The sequence below is a fragment of the Cricetulus griseus genome, assembly GCF_003668045.3.
Source record: "Cricetulus griseus strain 17A/GY chromosome 1 unlocalized genomic scaffold, alternate assembly CriGri-PICRH-1.0 chr1_1, whole genome shotgun sequence".
Classification (NCBI taxonomy): Eukaryota; Metazoa; Chordata; class Mammalia; order Rodentia; family Cricetidae; genus Cricetulus; species Cricetulus griseus.
In genome coordinates, this window is record NW_023276807.1 from 193937256 (window position 1) to 193953652 (window position 16397).

The 16397-nt window shown below is 50.4% G+C and overlaps 1 protein-coding gene across 3 annotated transcripts in view; it reads right to left on the bottom strand.

Annotated features, from left to right (window-relative positions):
* Positions 1-242: 242 nt before the first annotated feature.
* Positions 243-16397, bottom strand: part of Anxa11 (annexin A11) — a 44630-nt gene continuing 28475 nt past the window's right edge. For 2 of the 3 annotated variants that reach the window (XM_027389086.2, XM_027389087.2), the window contains exons 3-15: positions 15342-15454; positions 12856-13242; positions 11689-11776; positions 11210-11304; positions 10628-10741; positions 8774-8864; positions 8280-8359; positions 8077-8133; positions 6483-6576; positions 3789-3884; positions 2771-2829; positions 2471-2593; positions 243-992 (exon numbers count right to left, since the gene is read on the bottom strand). In XM_027389086.2, coding sequence (XP_027244887.1) covers positions 933-992; positions 2471-2593; positions 2771-2829; positions 3789-3884; positions 6483-6576; positions 8077-8133; positions 8280-8359; positions 8774-8864; positions 10628-10741; positions 11210-11304; positions 11689-11776; positions 12856-13242; positions 15342-15454 — 1457 coding nt within the window. In that variant the 3' untranslated portion in view covers positions 243-932. The remainder of the gene's footprint in view (positions 993-2470; positions 2594-2770; positions 2830-3788; positions 3885-6482; positions 6577-8076; positions 8134-8279; positions 8360-8773; positions 8865-10627; positions 10742-11209; positions 11305-11688; positions 11777-12855; positions 13243-15341; positions 15455-16397) is intronic. The other variant, XM_035452266.1, reaches the window with a different exon arrangement.

The window sequence follows — 16397 nt, forward strand, 5'->3', positions numbered from 1 at the left end:
TTCTCACCTCACTCAGGGAACTCTACCACTATCAGGCTCGGGGTACCTGTGCTTGTCACTACCTGGGCCCTGTGTGGATCTGGAGAGCATCTTTTGCAAGTCCTTCCAACACAATCCCTGCCAGGTAGCTTACACTTGGGATTTCCATAGTATGTCTCTAGTTCAACACATCCATTTTCACTGGCTGACAGGGCAGGAATCTCTGAGTCATAAGGCGGAAGAAAACAAGCTGGCACCAGACAGACATTTCCAGAATGTTCCAGAGCTGGCTGACTTTAATTTGGAAACAGCTTTTGGCTACAGACATTCAGGTTTAAGGCACATTCCAAACTAGAAGGATCCCAGCCACTGGCTGGGGACTGGCTTTATTCTTGCATGGTTTTGCATGGAAGATGGAACAAATGATTTTTTTTGGCCTTTTTCTAAAAAAGGAGTGAGTTTGGCAAAAACAAAACTCATGATAATTCTCACCAGATATAACACCCTCACAAGGATGGGGTGACCCACCCACTTACTACTCTCCTCAGAAACATGTATATAGTAAACACACTTATATGTATCTGTCTGGCAATGATGGTTTAAAAAAGTTTTCAAATAAAAATACAAAATCACATGTCTACAACAAAGCTGAGAGTCTTAGTCACAAGCAACGAGGAATGATTGCAGAGGCCAGGAAAGAAAAACATCTATTCTGAACAGCAAAAGGCTGTGAGGGCCGGGTAGATGGCTGCCTGAGAACTCTGGCCCAGCTGGGCCCTTTCGGCACAGTATGGGGATGAAAAGAGACCAGAAGGAAAAGGCCATGGTTCTGGGGTGGGGGTGGGGGTGTGTGTGCCTGGGGTACTGGATAGACTAGGAAAAAATGAAGGATGCTCTCTGGGCCTTTCCCTGGCCAATGCCAGCAGGGGGCAGAGGCGAGCCACTGTCACTACTTAGTCGTTGCCACCACAGATCTTCAGTAGAATCTTCCGATAGTCCCCAGAAGTGTCTCCCTAGTTGCAGAAACAAGAGTGAGGGTCAAGGGAGGCAAAGCCACTTCCTTTCTAGCCTCAAGTGTCCATGTGGAGAGGCAGGCCTGTCTGAGGGAGAATCCCCACCCAGAGCTTGCAGTGTAGACCTCACTTGCTTGAACAAGGGCTGTCCCCAGATTCTATGTAAAATGAAAGCCAAAAGCCAGGCATGATGGCATGTGTGTGTAATCCCAGCACTGGGTAGGTGGAGACAGGCACATCCCTGGGGCTGACTGGTAGGCCATTCCAGCCTAGCCATTCAGCAAGCCCCAGGTCCTAGTGAGACTCTCTCAAAAAATCAACATTTAGACAGCTCCTGAGGAATGATGCTCAATGTTGACTCAGGCCTCTACATGCATGTATGCACACACATACATATACACAGTATCACTCACATATTACCAAAGTCAAATAAATAACTAGAACAGCATTTTAATCAGCCTAAGGATCACCAACCAGGGCTAATCAGCATTGCTCTTTGCCTAGAGCATGTACACTGGGATTCTACCATAAAGCATTGCTGTCCTTGGATGAATCATCTTTATGACCACCCATGGAGGACACCATTACTGTACCGCCTCCTACTTCTCACAGATCAATCTTTGCAACACCTCTGTGCTCTCTCCATGGGTGTTGGCCAGGCTTGGCAAATTTCACATCATTCTGTCACCCTAAGCTCTCTAAAGGCAAGCTCTGTGGCTTCCTTAGCTGTCACAGCCTACTAGTACCCAGGCCACAATCTGTCAGTAATGACAAATCCTCTGCTACACACAGTCTCATTTTCATAGCACAGGAATGGAGATTAGCTTCTCTTCAAAGAGGAGCCCAACAATATCAAATGCGAATTGGAAACCAGGCCCTGCAGTGCTGGGGACTTAGTGTCAACTTCTGCCACCCAGCTCAGGCACACAGTGTTTCTTCCACCACTTGTGGAGACTGTCACCACCACACCTGTGGAGAACTACCATCCTTGAGAGGTGCTGAGCCATTGCCTGTGAGGTTTGCAGACAATGCTCAAGGGTCATGAGTCAGGATCAGACACCCAGGCTCACCCAAGGGCTGAGCTACCTAGGTAGTTTCCACTGTAAAATGAATGGAGAAAAAGCTAGAATCCAGCAAACAAGAGCTGAGTCCACAGACCCGTGGGACATGAGCTCTTCTTGGTGGAGCACACCTTCACAGAGTGGGGGCGGGAGGACGACTCTGAAAGTCAGAGACACGATAAGGGAGGGCCTGAGATTTCTCTATGCCATTGGCAGACACTCCTGTTCAGTTATTAAGTACTGGGGTCCTAGAGGGTGGGCACGTAGGGTCACAGGGTTGTGACCTGCCCTGTCCTCAGGATCTTGTGATCTGTTTGGAGGTGACTGGATGAAGAAGCCCACTAGGCCAAACACAGGGCTGCTCTAGAGGACAGGAGGAGGAGACAGGGAGGGCCTGACTGGCCCTTGAGCCCGTACCGTGATGTCATGGTACAGCGACTTGCCGTACATCCGCTTATATTCCGCTCGGATATCCAGGAGGTCGAGCTCACTTCGAGACACCATGATTCGAATCAGGGTCCGGTCTTTTGTTCCTGCTCCCTGAAGAGTCACCCAGACAGAGTATGCACATGGGGCCTCCCATCCTCTACCCTCCCACCCTCCCTGAGGCCCCAGCCTCTCCTGTGCCTTCCACACTCAGCCCCCTGGGAACCCTTTAGACCCAGGAGGCTTTAAGATGTCTTGGATCAGGGCCCCCTGCACACAAGATCCACATACCCGCATAGCCTTGTTGAGCCTTTCAGCAAAGAAGGCTGGAGTGTTCTTCAGGCATTTCACTGCAAGAGACACACAGCACAAGGTCTGCAGGAGTCACCTCCTCCAGGAGAGCAGCTGGACAGCTGGGCACACGCTACCCAAGTATCTTCCTAGGAAGCCTGGACATCAAACCTGCCACCACCCATCTACTTCTCTTCCTACTGACTGTGATCCCGTGAATGCAGCTCCACACACAGTAGGACCATCAATCTAACACCCTTCTTGGCATCACGGCATAAAACTCACTGGGGCTGTGCAGAGAGTGAGGGCTAAATAATGAGAGGAGGCAACAATTTCATGGATGCCTAGGCATGAGGGGTCAAACAGAAGACCCTCGTGGAGAGGGGAGGCCAAGGGGATGTGTTTTTCTCAGGCCATGCAGGGAAATGAGGATCCTGTTCTAGTCAGAAAGATCCAAGAAAAACATACTAAAAGAAACGGAAAACTGATGTGTCCTAGAGAGTATAAAGAGAAGTGATGAGGGTTGTAGGGCAAGAACCCAACTCCACATTAGGGGGAGGCTCCTGCTGAAGAGAGGGCACAGTGCTGGAAGAGGCTCTCCCCTGCAGGAAGCTCTGCCCACATTCCCTAGAATGGACACTGTTTTGCTGTTGCAAGTAAAAAAATCTTTCCGTGTGTTTCCATCACAGGCAGCTGACAACCGCCTGCAGGGATGTATTTTTAGAGGAAACTTGGCAGGATGTGAGTCACCTTCCTCCAGGAGAGCAGCTGGACAGGCCCCCACTAATGCCCACACTGTAGCTCCATTCTGCAGAGCTGCACTGCAAACACAAGACCCCTCTGTCCCAGAGGCTGGGGACTCACGGTTTCCCACCAGCCAGATGGTCCAGATTAGCAAACTCAGATTCTGTGGTTCTCTCACTACATCACCTTCAACCGCAGGACACTGAGCACCCAGCCTGCAACCCATACTGCCCCGTGGGTGGGCAGGCAGGCAAGCCAAGCTCCAGACGCCTACCCACAGCCAGCATGCCCTGCTCCAGGTCCCCAGACATCTCCCGGCAGATGCTCTTCTCGATATCTCGGCCAGTCATCCTCTGGTAATCGTTGAAAACTAGCAGGAAAGTAGAAGGGACATGTCACGGTCTGAATCACATTCTCTCAAAATTTCCATGCTGCAGTCCTGACCTCAGCACCTTAGAATACGTATTAAAACAATGCCATGATTGTAGGCCCTGAGCCAAGCTAACCAGTAGCACCCACAACCAAGGTCAGGTTTCTGTGTGGATCCACAAATCCCAGCTTGAGGTGGTTGACTTAGGGTCTTTTTGCCTTTACTTTTCACACACAACCACAGCTCTCTCCAAGTCCCACCAAGTACTCAGCACTATAACTAAAAGGATCTGTGGTAGAGGTCTCCACCCTGCTGTATACCAATGTGTCTTGAGTTTATTTAGGTCACACTGGGCTGGACTACAGTTTTTCACTACATTAGGCATAATACATGCATTTTTGCTTTTTGTGTGTGATGGAGCCAAATCATATAACACTGGCTTCAAGGGATCTCTCTGTCTCAGCATCCTAAGTAGCTAGAATTACAGATGTGTATCACTACCTAGTTTTAAGTGCATTTCTTGGGGGGGGGTGAAGAGGGGCTGTTTCGAGACAGGGTTTCTATGTGTAGCTTTGGAGCCTATCCTGGCACTTGCTCTGTAGACCCGGCTGGCTTCAAACTCACAGAGATCACCTGCCTCTGCCTCCCGAGTGCTGGGGGATTAAAGGCATGCGCCGCCAACACCTGGCTTTAAAGTGTATTTCTTGACTGATACATTTTCACATGGGTTGCACAGTATGTCATCAAACTGAGGAACATCTATGTAGGAAGAGATCACACAGGGACACAGGAACAAGGAGACTCATCCAGAGAGAAGCCTCAGAAGAAACCAATCTTGACAAGCTTTCTCGTGTCCAAAACTAACACATTCCTGTTGCTTAAGCCCAGCCCATAGTACCATCAGGAGAGCAAAGCTGAGGAGACACACTGGACAAGAGTCCCGCCTCCCTTTCACGCTGCCCTGGACAGCCTGAGTGCTCTATGGAAGCTCACAGGAAGCCACAGCCTCTGCTGTCAGCCTTGTGGCCTTCAGTCAGAGGATCCCTGCACCAGGGCAGTCCGTTTGCTTACCCGTCTTGACCCACACTCTGCTCTCCTCCTCAAACCTCCACATTCCCAGCCTGGGCCCCTCTTATTTCATGCAGCAGGCTTACCCTACCCTACCCCACTGTGAACCGTGACCCACTCAGACGCAAGCCACATTGTTCTGCCGTGCTAAAAACCATTCATTATAAACCTAGACACTGATGAGTGCCATGGAACAAGCTGCTGGCTCCTACAAGAAGGAGCAATGCCAGAGCTCACTGATGAGTGCGAGAGTCAGTTTAAAGAACGTGGCCCCTACTCTATCAATGTACATAATAATGTACTGGTGACAGTAAGTGGATTCAGTGGTACAGGAGAGAGAGAGAGAGAGAGAGAGAGAGAGAGAGAGAGAGAGAGAGACAGACAGACAGACAGACAGACAGACAGACAGACAGACAGACAGCACAACATAGTTGGGCATGGTAGCACATGCTTTAATCCCAGTTCTCAGAAAGCAGAGGCAGGCAGGTGTCTATGAGTTTGAGGCCAGCCTGGTCTACATAGACAGTTTCAGGCCAGTCAGGGTTACCTAGAAAGACTCTGTGTCAAAAACAAACAAAAAAGAAACATAAAGTTGGGAATAAAAAGTGGAGCGTGGATAGGGGAGAGGGTGGGAGTCAATTTGATCAAAACATATTATATACATATATGAAATTCTCAAACAATAAAATAGTCAATGAATACATGTTGATGAGTCCGTGTTCCCCCACACTCCACCACAGCAGTCAGGTTAAAAAGCATGCCCTGGGGACAGGGCTCAGGCCCAAAGTCAGACAACCTACACATTGGCCTCATGCCAATCCAGAGCCTGAGGGGATACCTCTCCGCTCCTGTGGGCCTGGGTTAGAGGTGCTGGGGCATGAGAGCTGTCCATCACCTCTGACCCCACCTCCTGCTACGTCACTCTATCTGTTCCAGACACACCTGTCTCCCTCAGGGTTTCAATCGCACACCCTTTTACCAGAGGATGGCCCCAGCCCCTCCCCCAACTCTATTCCTTCACCTTCTAAGCATTTTCAGTCCATTCTTTTTCTCTACATATTTGCTACCAGCTCCGAGCTATACTGAATATTTGTCTTCTGACATGAAGCTGAATCCACGAAGACAGACTACACCTCTCCACCACCCAATAGACAGAAACTCACTTTTATGGGTTCAATAAGCTAAGTAAATGCTACCCAGCAGTGCTGGAATGAAGTTTTCTCCTTTCCTCCTTTCGTTTTATTTTTATTTGTTGTTACTGGAGAGGAAAGGTGCATGCCATGTGTGTAGAAGGCAGAGGACAGCCATGCTTTTGACTGTGGGATCATTGGTTTCCCCACTCTGACATTCCTTATTTCAGTGCATGGCAACCCACCTTTTCCTTTGTCCTACAAGCAAAGTTTTCAGGAAATTTCCCATAGTATCTTTCAATGAAAGTCCATGCAGAGGATATCAGTCAAATATTCTGTAGGCTTTTTCTCCGCCTAACGTCCTGTCTGCCCTCATCTAACTGACCGGGGACTACCTTACCTGCCACCAGGTGGGCCCGACTCCGGGAGCACAGAATCGCATTGAACTTGGACTCATCTGTTCCTAGGCGGTTCTCTCCAGCTGCATACAGCTCCTGGGTGGGGAGGAAGATGCACGTGTATGACAAGCATCATCTGAGTCCTAGGCTCAGATCACCTAGGCCACATCTAGCTCCGTAGAGCCCAGAGAGGAAGGGCTGAACCCTGTTGCTGGCTGCAGACCCGACCACAGCAAGCCATATCCTCTCATCTGTCCGTGTGTGTAGCACAAAGGGTTCTGAGTCCAGAGCCCAGCACCACAGAGGAGGGGAGAGAAGCCTGGACTCAGGTCCCAGCTCAGAAGCAGCTTGCGATGGGATACTAGGCAGAGCTCTGGCTCTTGAGCCTCCATCTCCTCATACAGAAAATGTAAGGATTACATCTGACTTGAGGTCTTGACCTTGAAGCCCGGGGGGGGGGGTCACATGGAGAAAATGGTGAATGGAAAAGCTAAAAGGGACCCTAATCAACTCCTCAGGATAAGCACTTCTCAATAGTAGGGAGGAACACCGGTCCTAAGTCCCAGGAGAAGTCAGCTGCCAGATTTCTATGTGACATTTCCCAATCGTGGAAAGCACCTCCCTCTCTATATAAACATGTGGGATGATGATGACTTAAAAACCAGTTATAAGCCAGGCGCTGGTGTCACATGCTTTTAATCGCAGCACTCTGGGGCAGAGGCAGGTGGATCTCTGTGAGCTTGAGGCCAGCCTGGTCTAAAGAGAGAGTTCCAAGACAGCCAGAGCTACAGAGAAACCTCTCAGAAAAAAAACCAACAACAACAAAAAAACCAACTAAACAAAAAACAAAAACCAGTTATGGGAATGGAGAGATGGCTCAGCAGTGAATCCAATACCCTCTTTTGACCCCCACAGGCACCAGACATACACATGGTTCACAGACGTGCATGGAGAACACTCAACATAAAAATAAATCCTAAAAAACTTCCAGATGTGGGGCTTCATCCGGTCCTTTCCCCATGCTTCATTACATATATCATGTTTGTTGAAGGGCATCAGTGCTTTTAAAAACCTATGAAGGTTTGGGCCCCAAATATTTGCCAATCTGCAACTTTGCCCCAGACCTCTAAGGTGCCTTCCCGGCCTCAGACAGTCATGGAAGTTAATGGCACTGATGCCCCAGGACACTCTAGGGTTGAGATCCCTCAGGTCAAGATGAGTCTGAACATGTCAGGAAGGAAGAAAAGAGCTCATTTCCAGGCCCACAAACTCAGAAGCTAGATAGACAGGTTTGATAGACAGGTACCTTCGCACACCTAACAGTGCCTGTGTGGAAATGTCCCCAAGCACGTGAAGTCCCACACCCCTGTGATCTTCAACTGCTGCAGCATTTACCGCTCTCACAGGTGGGAAACGCAGAGGGCTGGGTGCCCTGTTCAATGTCAAGTATCCAAGCACCCAGAAACCCAAAGCACATGGAACCCACCAGTGTCTCCCGCTCTTTCCAGGCCTGGGCACCAAGCCACAAAGCAGGAAGTGTGACCCATCTCAGGTTAAGCAAGCCCACAGAGGCACCTTGCCAGCCACCATACTCACCTGGACATCTCTCTGGACTAGGGACATATCCACATTTGTGCTCTCGTCACGGTTTCCCTGAAAGGAAGGAGGCTGTAAGGTCAAGCCACTTTTTGGAAGACCACACCTCTCTCTCCTCACTCAATTGCCAGTGCTTTGATGTGCCCCCCTCCCCTCTCCCGCCTTCCAATTCCCTCTCTAACATCCTATTGAGAGGAAGGTACCTGAGAGAGAGAGATGAGGAGCCGCTGGAAGTGTCCTGATGTGTCACTTCGAATGGCCTCCTCCAAAGTCTTTTTGAATTCTGAAAGACACACACCAGGGTATACCCTACGGGCCTGCTACCTCTAAAGACATAGTTAACAGGGGGCATTGGCATGACAAGATACTTGGGTCTCGGGCTGAAGATGACAGGTGCCCCCATCTAACCTTCCAAGGTGCATATATGCTGATAACTCCAGGCTGATCTGACCTCTGGTCAGGCCTGGCCCAAATCCACTTAAGATTTTTCCCACCTTTCCTGACCACAGGCACCTGCCCATGTGCAAGCAAGGTGCAGGGCTGGGCTTTGGGTGTGAGAGGAAACAGGGGATAAGAAGGCTGGTTACAGGAAATAGGGCACAAGGAGGCCAAGGACTAAGAAGCACCAGAAGAGGGTGCAGCTAATGCCCAGGAAACAAAACCATCTATAAAGAGCAGAGGCCAGGGAGCTTCCCACCTGTTTTGTAGGCTCTGTTTAGTTCCCGGATGTGTTCGTTACTTCGGGAAGCGAGGATTTCAATCAGGCAGGCCTCATCAGTACCGGCCCCCTATGGCAGCAGAGAAATATAACAGATCCCATGCTGGTGACCAGGCCCTCATTGGCATCCAGGAAGGACATCGGCAACAGAGGTCCCCAACACACACACACACACACACACACACACACACACACACACACACACACACACCCACCCACCCACCATTCATGCCTGAGAAGCCAGCTCCCCTCCCAGCCCTAGACAATGCGATAAGAAGGATAATGAGTAGGCATCACATGAGGGCCCATGGACCAGGAAACTGAATGAGAGAAGGGCAAGTGTGCAGTGACTATCCCATGCCACACCCTACTGGGTCAGGCTGGGGTGTTGCAGATCAATGTTTCTTTCATCCTCGGGTTCTGAGTGAGATAAGGAACAGATAGGGAAAAGTCCAAAAGTAAGATCATAACGGATGTGAAAAGGGTAGAGTCTTAGTGAGTCTGGAGACACCTAGGAAAAGAAGCCAGAAGGCACAAAAGGAATGGCTGAGCCTGGGACAGCAGGAAGGCAGAAAACAGGGTCGAGCCTGACTTTTATATCAGTCTAAATCTTGGCTCAGCAGCTTACTGTGTGACCTCAGGCAAGATGCTTTATGTTTTATGCCAAGCATCTTGTCTACAAAGGGAATGAATGTGTACCTACCTTCCAAGGAGTCTCTAATGGAACTAAATGGGCTAATCTGTGCAGAACATCTAGCTGACATGGTGTTTTTCTGATTACCACTGCCAGCATGCTTCCATCTTACAAAGGATGTGCATGTTCGCACCTTACCCAAAGCTCCCTGCATGTCCTGAAAGAACATCCGCTGTCTCCACTCATGGGTGCTCAGGGACACAACAGCAATTCAGCCCTCACCTGTGATGTTCTAGCATTGTACCAACTTCTCATAAAGCTGCTGGAGGTGGGCTCTGACCACTCTCGGGCCCAGGCCACTGCTATCATGTCTGCCCTTAGCAGCCTCTAGACTAAAACAGGCACTGGGTTTCAGGCAGTCTTCTCTCCCTTCAAGACCATGCACAAAGTTCTAGTGGAGGTGGAATCTGCGCCCAGCATGCCTCTGAGTGAGGAGCACCATCAGTGTGACTGAGTAGGGACTCACGGAACACACACAGTCACATGGCTCTATAGCCCACGCAGGACCTGCCCCATGGTCAAAATCTACCAGAGAGTTCAAGCTAAGCTGCAGGAAAAGGCTCTGTGTGGAACTTGGGTTCTTCTAGAGCTAGATGTCTGGGTGGTTACACAGATGTGGGGACAGACAACCCTAGATACAGCAGAGGACAGACACAGCAGCCAGGAGAGTGAGGTAGTGCTCAGGAAGCAGTAGAGATGGAGACAGAGGAGTCTCTGTCCATCTGTGTCCTAGTAGCAGCCCCACCACTCCACCCACCCCACCCCGCACCAACTGAGTCTTCCCCAGCTGCTTCAGCTCCTCAGACATGTTGTTGCTATTTCCTAGCAACAGTTCTACTGAATGAGAATGACCAACAACAGCCTTGTACCCCTTCTGTCATCGGTGTCCTCCACAACCCCAGCCTGGTCACCTCCTGAGATGGAGACACAGATATTCCCTGTGAGGAATGGCATGCTACCTGCCTCTTTGAAAAACTACCATACTCTCCTTCTAAAGCTCATGGGCTATAGCCAGGAATGCCTGGAAGTCAGGCGAGGCAGCAACTGGTAAGTGGGTGACACACTGCTCAGTTCCCTTCTGCCTGGGTTGTGGCCATGCATACATGTGAAGGCAGGCACCCATAAGCACAAGGACACACCTTGATGGCTTCCTTTATCTCATAGACATCAAACAGGACCGGGGTCTTCATCAGGGCCAGGATAGTCTTCTCAAAGTTTCCTGACAGTTCTGATTTTAGGTCTTTGATCAAATCCTGAATGTATAGTCAAACAGACAAAATGCACAGGTGATAAGCACTGCACATGGTGGGGCTGACAGTATCAGGACAAAGCATGGGGGAGGAGCCTGAGCTAGAACACTAACATATTCAGTATTTATATAACTTTACCTAAAAGTCAAAACCCTGGAAGTTCAAGACCAATACCCTTAAGCCTTTTCTACCAAAGCTCTTCCATCAACTCAACCTCCCAGGATTCCCAGCAAGCAGAGGAGGGGAAAGGGAGGCTGGGTAGGGGAGAAATGACCTATCTACAAGGCCTGTCTTGGCAGAACCAAAGCTAGAGCCTGAAGCAACCCTAACTTGGAGACCTAGTCCTATGAGGCCCTAGTTCCCGGAAAAGCAGAGTGAGTGGGTCTGTAGCTATGCTGGTTGTAGGCCCTGGAGCTAAGCTCGGAAGAACCAGGCCTCAGTGGGCTTCCTGCATTCCCCTCTGCTCCTTACCTTGCCATAGGCTGTCTTAAAGGACAGGAGGATCTGCTGCCTCTGCTTGTTAGAACGGCTCCCTAGGCAGTCGATGATGGCCTGTTCATCAGTTCCTAGGAAAGGGGAAGGGGTAGACATGCTACGGATTATGAGGATGCTCTGTGGCATGGGCTCTCCCAGCCTTGGGCCCCCCATTCATTCTTCTGAACATCTAAGACAGCTCTTCTTCCATCTCCCTGGCCAGGTTTGCCTCCCCCTCCTACACAGTGAACGGTCCAGGGAACTGGGGGGCACAGGTAGGATTGGAGTCATTTTGGAATGTGTCTCTCTCTCTCTCTCTCTCTCTCTCTCTCTCTCTCTCTCTCTCTCTCTCTCTCTCTCTCTCCCGAGACAGGTTTCTCTGTGTAGCCATGGCTGTCCTGGAACTCGCTCTGTAGACCAGGTTGGCCCCAAACTCCCAGGGATCAGCCTGCCTCTGCCTCAGTCTAGTCTCTTACCAAAGCCCTTCATGGCCTTCCGAAGGACCTCAGCATCTCGCATGGGGTCAAATCCAGAAGCATCTGTAATGGTGCCTCGGTTTCCAAACTACTCAAACAAACAGGCACAGGTAAGATGACCCACCCATGCCACCCAAGGGTGCAAGACTCTTCACTTCCTCCCATGCCCCAAATTCCCCCTTCTCCAAGAGCTGATGCACGTAAAGGAAACCTGAAGTCAACAGCACTAGACATAAACAGCCCCAAGGCATATGTGTCAATGCTGTTTAGGAAGTGGCTACTAGAAGGATATGAGGCACTAGGGTGGAACAGGTCCTTGAAGGGATACTGGGGCTCATGCCCCTTTTGTTATTTGTTCCTATGTGCTATGTGGTAGACAACTTAGGGTCACCATCGAGTGTTCCCTGCCATGATGTTCTGCCCCACCACAGGCCTACAGTGACAAGCTCAAGCAGTCACTGATAGAAACCATGAGCCAAAGTCAACTTTCGTCCTTTTAAGCTGTGTTTCCCTCGGGTATTTATATACAGGCTTACTGCTGCCTAGCGGGCGATCTTTCTAGTGGCTAGTATGTGCTGGTTATCAAGGCAGTAAAGTGGTATGCTCAGAGAAGAGATAAGGGAGCAAGAGCTGGCCCCAGTTGAGAGTGGGAAAAGTGGGCAGCAGTGCAGGGGTGGGAATGGGAGCAAGGAGAAGCGATGGATCCTCTGTCTAAAAGTACTCAGCCAGCACATACCACTAGCCCTATGCTTGGCTGGTTTCGCCATGTAACCATGACAATGAATTTTAGGCACTGCAAACATGAACTGATCTCCAGAAGGAGCCAAGATAAACCTGGAAGAACTGCCAATCTTCCATACTCAAAAAGGATTCTGAGAGTCCTTCACATGTGTCTAGGAGTCATATACGGGGCCCTACTGGGCATGAGGCTATGAGACCAGAGGCCTCAGGAGCAATCTCACACAAGGGGCAACCTCAGGGCAGTGCTTCCAGACCTTAAGGAATATGCCCTGGGGCAGGAGGCACAAGAAAAATCAGCACTGTTTTGCTGAAGCAGAGTGTTGTAGCTGGAGGCCTGAACCTTCTTCCCCTTGTTCCTTCAATCCCCCAAGGGCTTGCTGGCTGGACCAGAGTCCAGCCTTTGAACTTAGTTTAGATAGCACTCACCTGGGCTGGAGGCACAGCAGGGGTGACGGTACTGGATCCTGAGTATCCTGGGTAACTTGGCACTGGCTGCTGCCCAGGGGGTGGCATTGGTGACTGTCCAGGATAGGTCATTGGAGGCTGTCCAGGATAGGCCCCTGGGGGCTGCTGCCCAGGGGGTGGCATGGGCTGGCCTGGCACAGGAGCCCCTGGGTATGCTGGATATGAGGGCATCCCAGGTGGTGGGTTTCCCCCTGGGGGTGGATACATTCCATAAGGAGGGACAGGCTGCTGGGCAGGAGGGGGCTGCCCAAAGCCACCAGGTGGGACTGGAGGGTAGGCACCCCCAGGAGCTCCAGGATACAGGTTTGGCATGTTGGCTCCTCCAAATGTCCCAGACATGTTGGTTGCCTGCCAAGTACACAGAGCAGAGCCTGAGACTCACAGGCCCAGAAGTGCTGACACCCTGTCTCTCTACCCTCCCTTATGGAGTTCTGCAATGGCTCTAAGTAAGGAACTCCCTATCAGACCACCCCCAGTGCTATGTATACTTAGCAATGGATGCAGGCACCACTATGCTAGGCCCAGCCCTGCCCCACTCCCAATGGGACATGAAGGGCAAACCCCCCACCCCCACCCCAGGGATGATGGGTACACTTGCTCAGTGAGCAGGGCAACTGGACTCTGATAAGGATCACTTTGCATACAAACCAGAACCTTCATCCCTTCTGGAGACGGAAACACGGAAGATTGCTTCTTTCAACCAAGACTAATGGGGCAGAGCTAATCATTCACGAACCCAGAGAGTACAGGGCCCCCTTCTGCAGGCATGGGGTAGCCCTGTCACACAAGCCTGCTTGGTCAACTGAGGCAGGTGGGGCTCAGATGGGTCTGCATGTGCTCAGAACAAAAAGACTGACTCCTCACTTCAGCTTCTGATGCCCAATGTGAAACGGGTCCCGCCATCTTTATCCCTTACTTCCCCTCTTCAACCAGCAAGACCTACTCCTTACTGTCCCCAAGCTCATCAGGCCCATGGCTACCTCAAGAACTGGCTGTCCCTGGATATTCACATAGCACATTTCTCTACTATGTCAGATCTTTGTTCAAGGCCCCTTTTCATTTCCCACCGTAAGGCCTTTGGTCTACATTGCCACACAGCACTTCTAACCATTTAACCATATTGCTATTATCCACTCTACCCCCTCCACCCTGTGAAAGGGATCGGACCTAAGGTCTCATACATTACAGGCAAGCACGCTACCACTGACCTCATATCCCCATCTCTCCTTTTACTTCTTATTTTGAGACAATGACTCTCTAAGTTGCCCAGGCTGGCCATGAACTCACCCTGTAACTCAAATGGGCCATGAACTTGGGATCCTCCTACTTCGGCCTTCCACTAAGTTAAGATCATATGCCTATGCCACCCGGGTCATGTATCTACTTCTCTTATCTTCCTTACTCTCTTCTCTCCCTCTCCCCCACTCTCTGCCCTTTCTTTGACTCTACTGTTTTGAGACAGGTTCTCTCTATGTTTCCCAGGCTGGGCTGGAATTTTCAGTCCTCATGAATTCACTTACTGAATCCTAAGTGTATGCCACAATGCCCAGAAACACCTGTCACTTTTCAATATTGCATCTGGTAACTTATTTTCTGTCTCCTCTCCATAGATGCTAAGTGTATCTGGGCTGAGATTTCTATGTGTACAGGTGCACGTGGAGGCAAAGGTCACATGCTGTCTACCTTGTTTGAGACAGCATCTATTACTGGCCCTGGGATCACTGACTAGTCATTAAGTTCAATGGATCTGCCTTTCTCCACCTCCCTGGCACTGGGATTACAAGGGCCACACCTGGCTTTTCCCCCCGCATGGGTCCTGGGATTTGAACTCTGGGTCTGAGGCTGATATAGTAAGCACTTTACCACCTGGACTATCTCCCCAGCCCAGAGATTTTGTTTGCTGTATTCACATATTCCCAGGGCCCAGGAATGGGCCAAGCATAAATTTGGATGTCTACCAGTTGCACTGTTTCTACTAAGGGCACATTTGTTTTCTGATTATAAGACACACTCTTCTAAAAGCAAAACAACAAATAAAAACAGCCTAACCTACCTAACCTGACTGCTACATGGCCACCAAGTACCAACTGGAACAGCATCTGTATGTGTACCTCTCCACACATACCCTCCCTTCCCTCCAGGATTTGTGCTCAGCTTATCAAACATTCTCAATAAATTTTCCTGCAGGTACCAGCCTTACCCAACCTCCCAGGGCCTCGATGATCTGAGAAGACCATTGCTCCAAGAATCTCTTCCCCACATATAGATGGGGAAAGTGGTGCCTGGAGAGGGGTGGTAAGATGACCCTCATAGTCTAAGTTGCTGCTCAGCACTCCATGCTCACAGAGACAAGCATGAGGTATCTCTGGAGCCTAGAGGTCAGTAGCCTTGATCCCTAGAGCTCTGCGGCCACTAGCCCAGGGCACCTTGGCAGGGGCCTGACTCACCATGCCTGAGAGGTAGTCCTGGTTGAACTGCCCTGCATAGTTGGCCACATTATCCAGCCCGATTGGGGGCATGCTGGGAGGAGGGTAGCCAGCACCTCCCCAGGGACCACCACCTGAAAGCAACACCAAGCTCATCAGCTTGCATCCCTAGCCCAAGAAAGGGCAGAAAGGAAGGCTTCATAACAGCAGGGCTTCAAGGCAATGTTATGAATACCCAGAAAGATGGAGCAAGGTCAGGGGAAGGAGAGGAGCTTTCCCTTACTCCAGGGAAGAAGGCAGGCTGGGCCCTCTGTGGGGATCCGGGCATGCTTTGTCCTCTAAAACCCAGCATCACAGGATGAGAGAAAGATACACCCTGAGCATGTGACAGCAGTGAGTTCCATGAATGCTAAGAATTCTCAGATGGAGGGAAATGGGGCCATGCCAGAGGACATGGACACCATAAAAGACAGTAGCAAGGAGCTGGTTGGCTGTGTGTCCTGAGGCAAGACTCAACCACTCTCATTCATGTTTGCAGACAGCTAGAGATGATGACAAGTAGGATCTCAGACTGGTGAGGTAAAGGCTGAGGAGTGGATATCTGTGTGGGGCTGAGTCAGCAACATGGCCAGTGCCTGCCAGAAGCATTCTCACCCAGGGCAGTCCAAGTCTGCTCTGTAGCCTCTGGGCTTTGTAATACCTGGAGCATGCTATCACAGGTGGCAGAGTTTCTGCTGGAGAAGGGACTGCTTCAGAAGGAAGATAAGCTGTGCTGCTTCTGGCCATGTGGGTGGTCTCATTTTATCACCAAGGCTCTTGGAAGCCACAGGGAGGGGCAGCCAGGGAGGGACATTGAATCGACCCTTGGCATAGGCCTCACTGGGAGAGAATTCAAAATCATACTCCTTGAAACAGGGTAGGTGGCTAGAAGCAGCACTTTGGAGAACACCCCTACAGGCTGTCACTGCCTATCTTGTTAGTAGTGGGTACAGCCAGGGAAGTGTAAGAACCTTGAAGCTACTCTGCAAAGGAGTGTACCAGGCCTTTGTCCATATGTCAGCTAATAAGGCCCTCCCA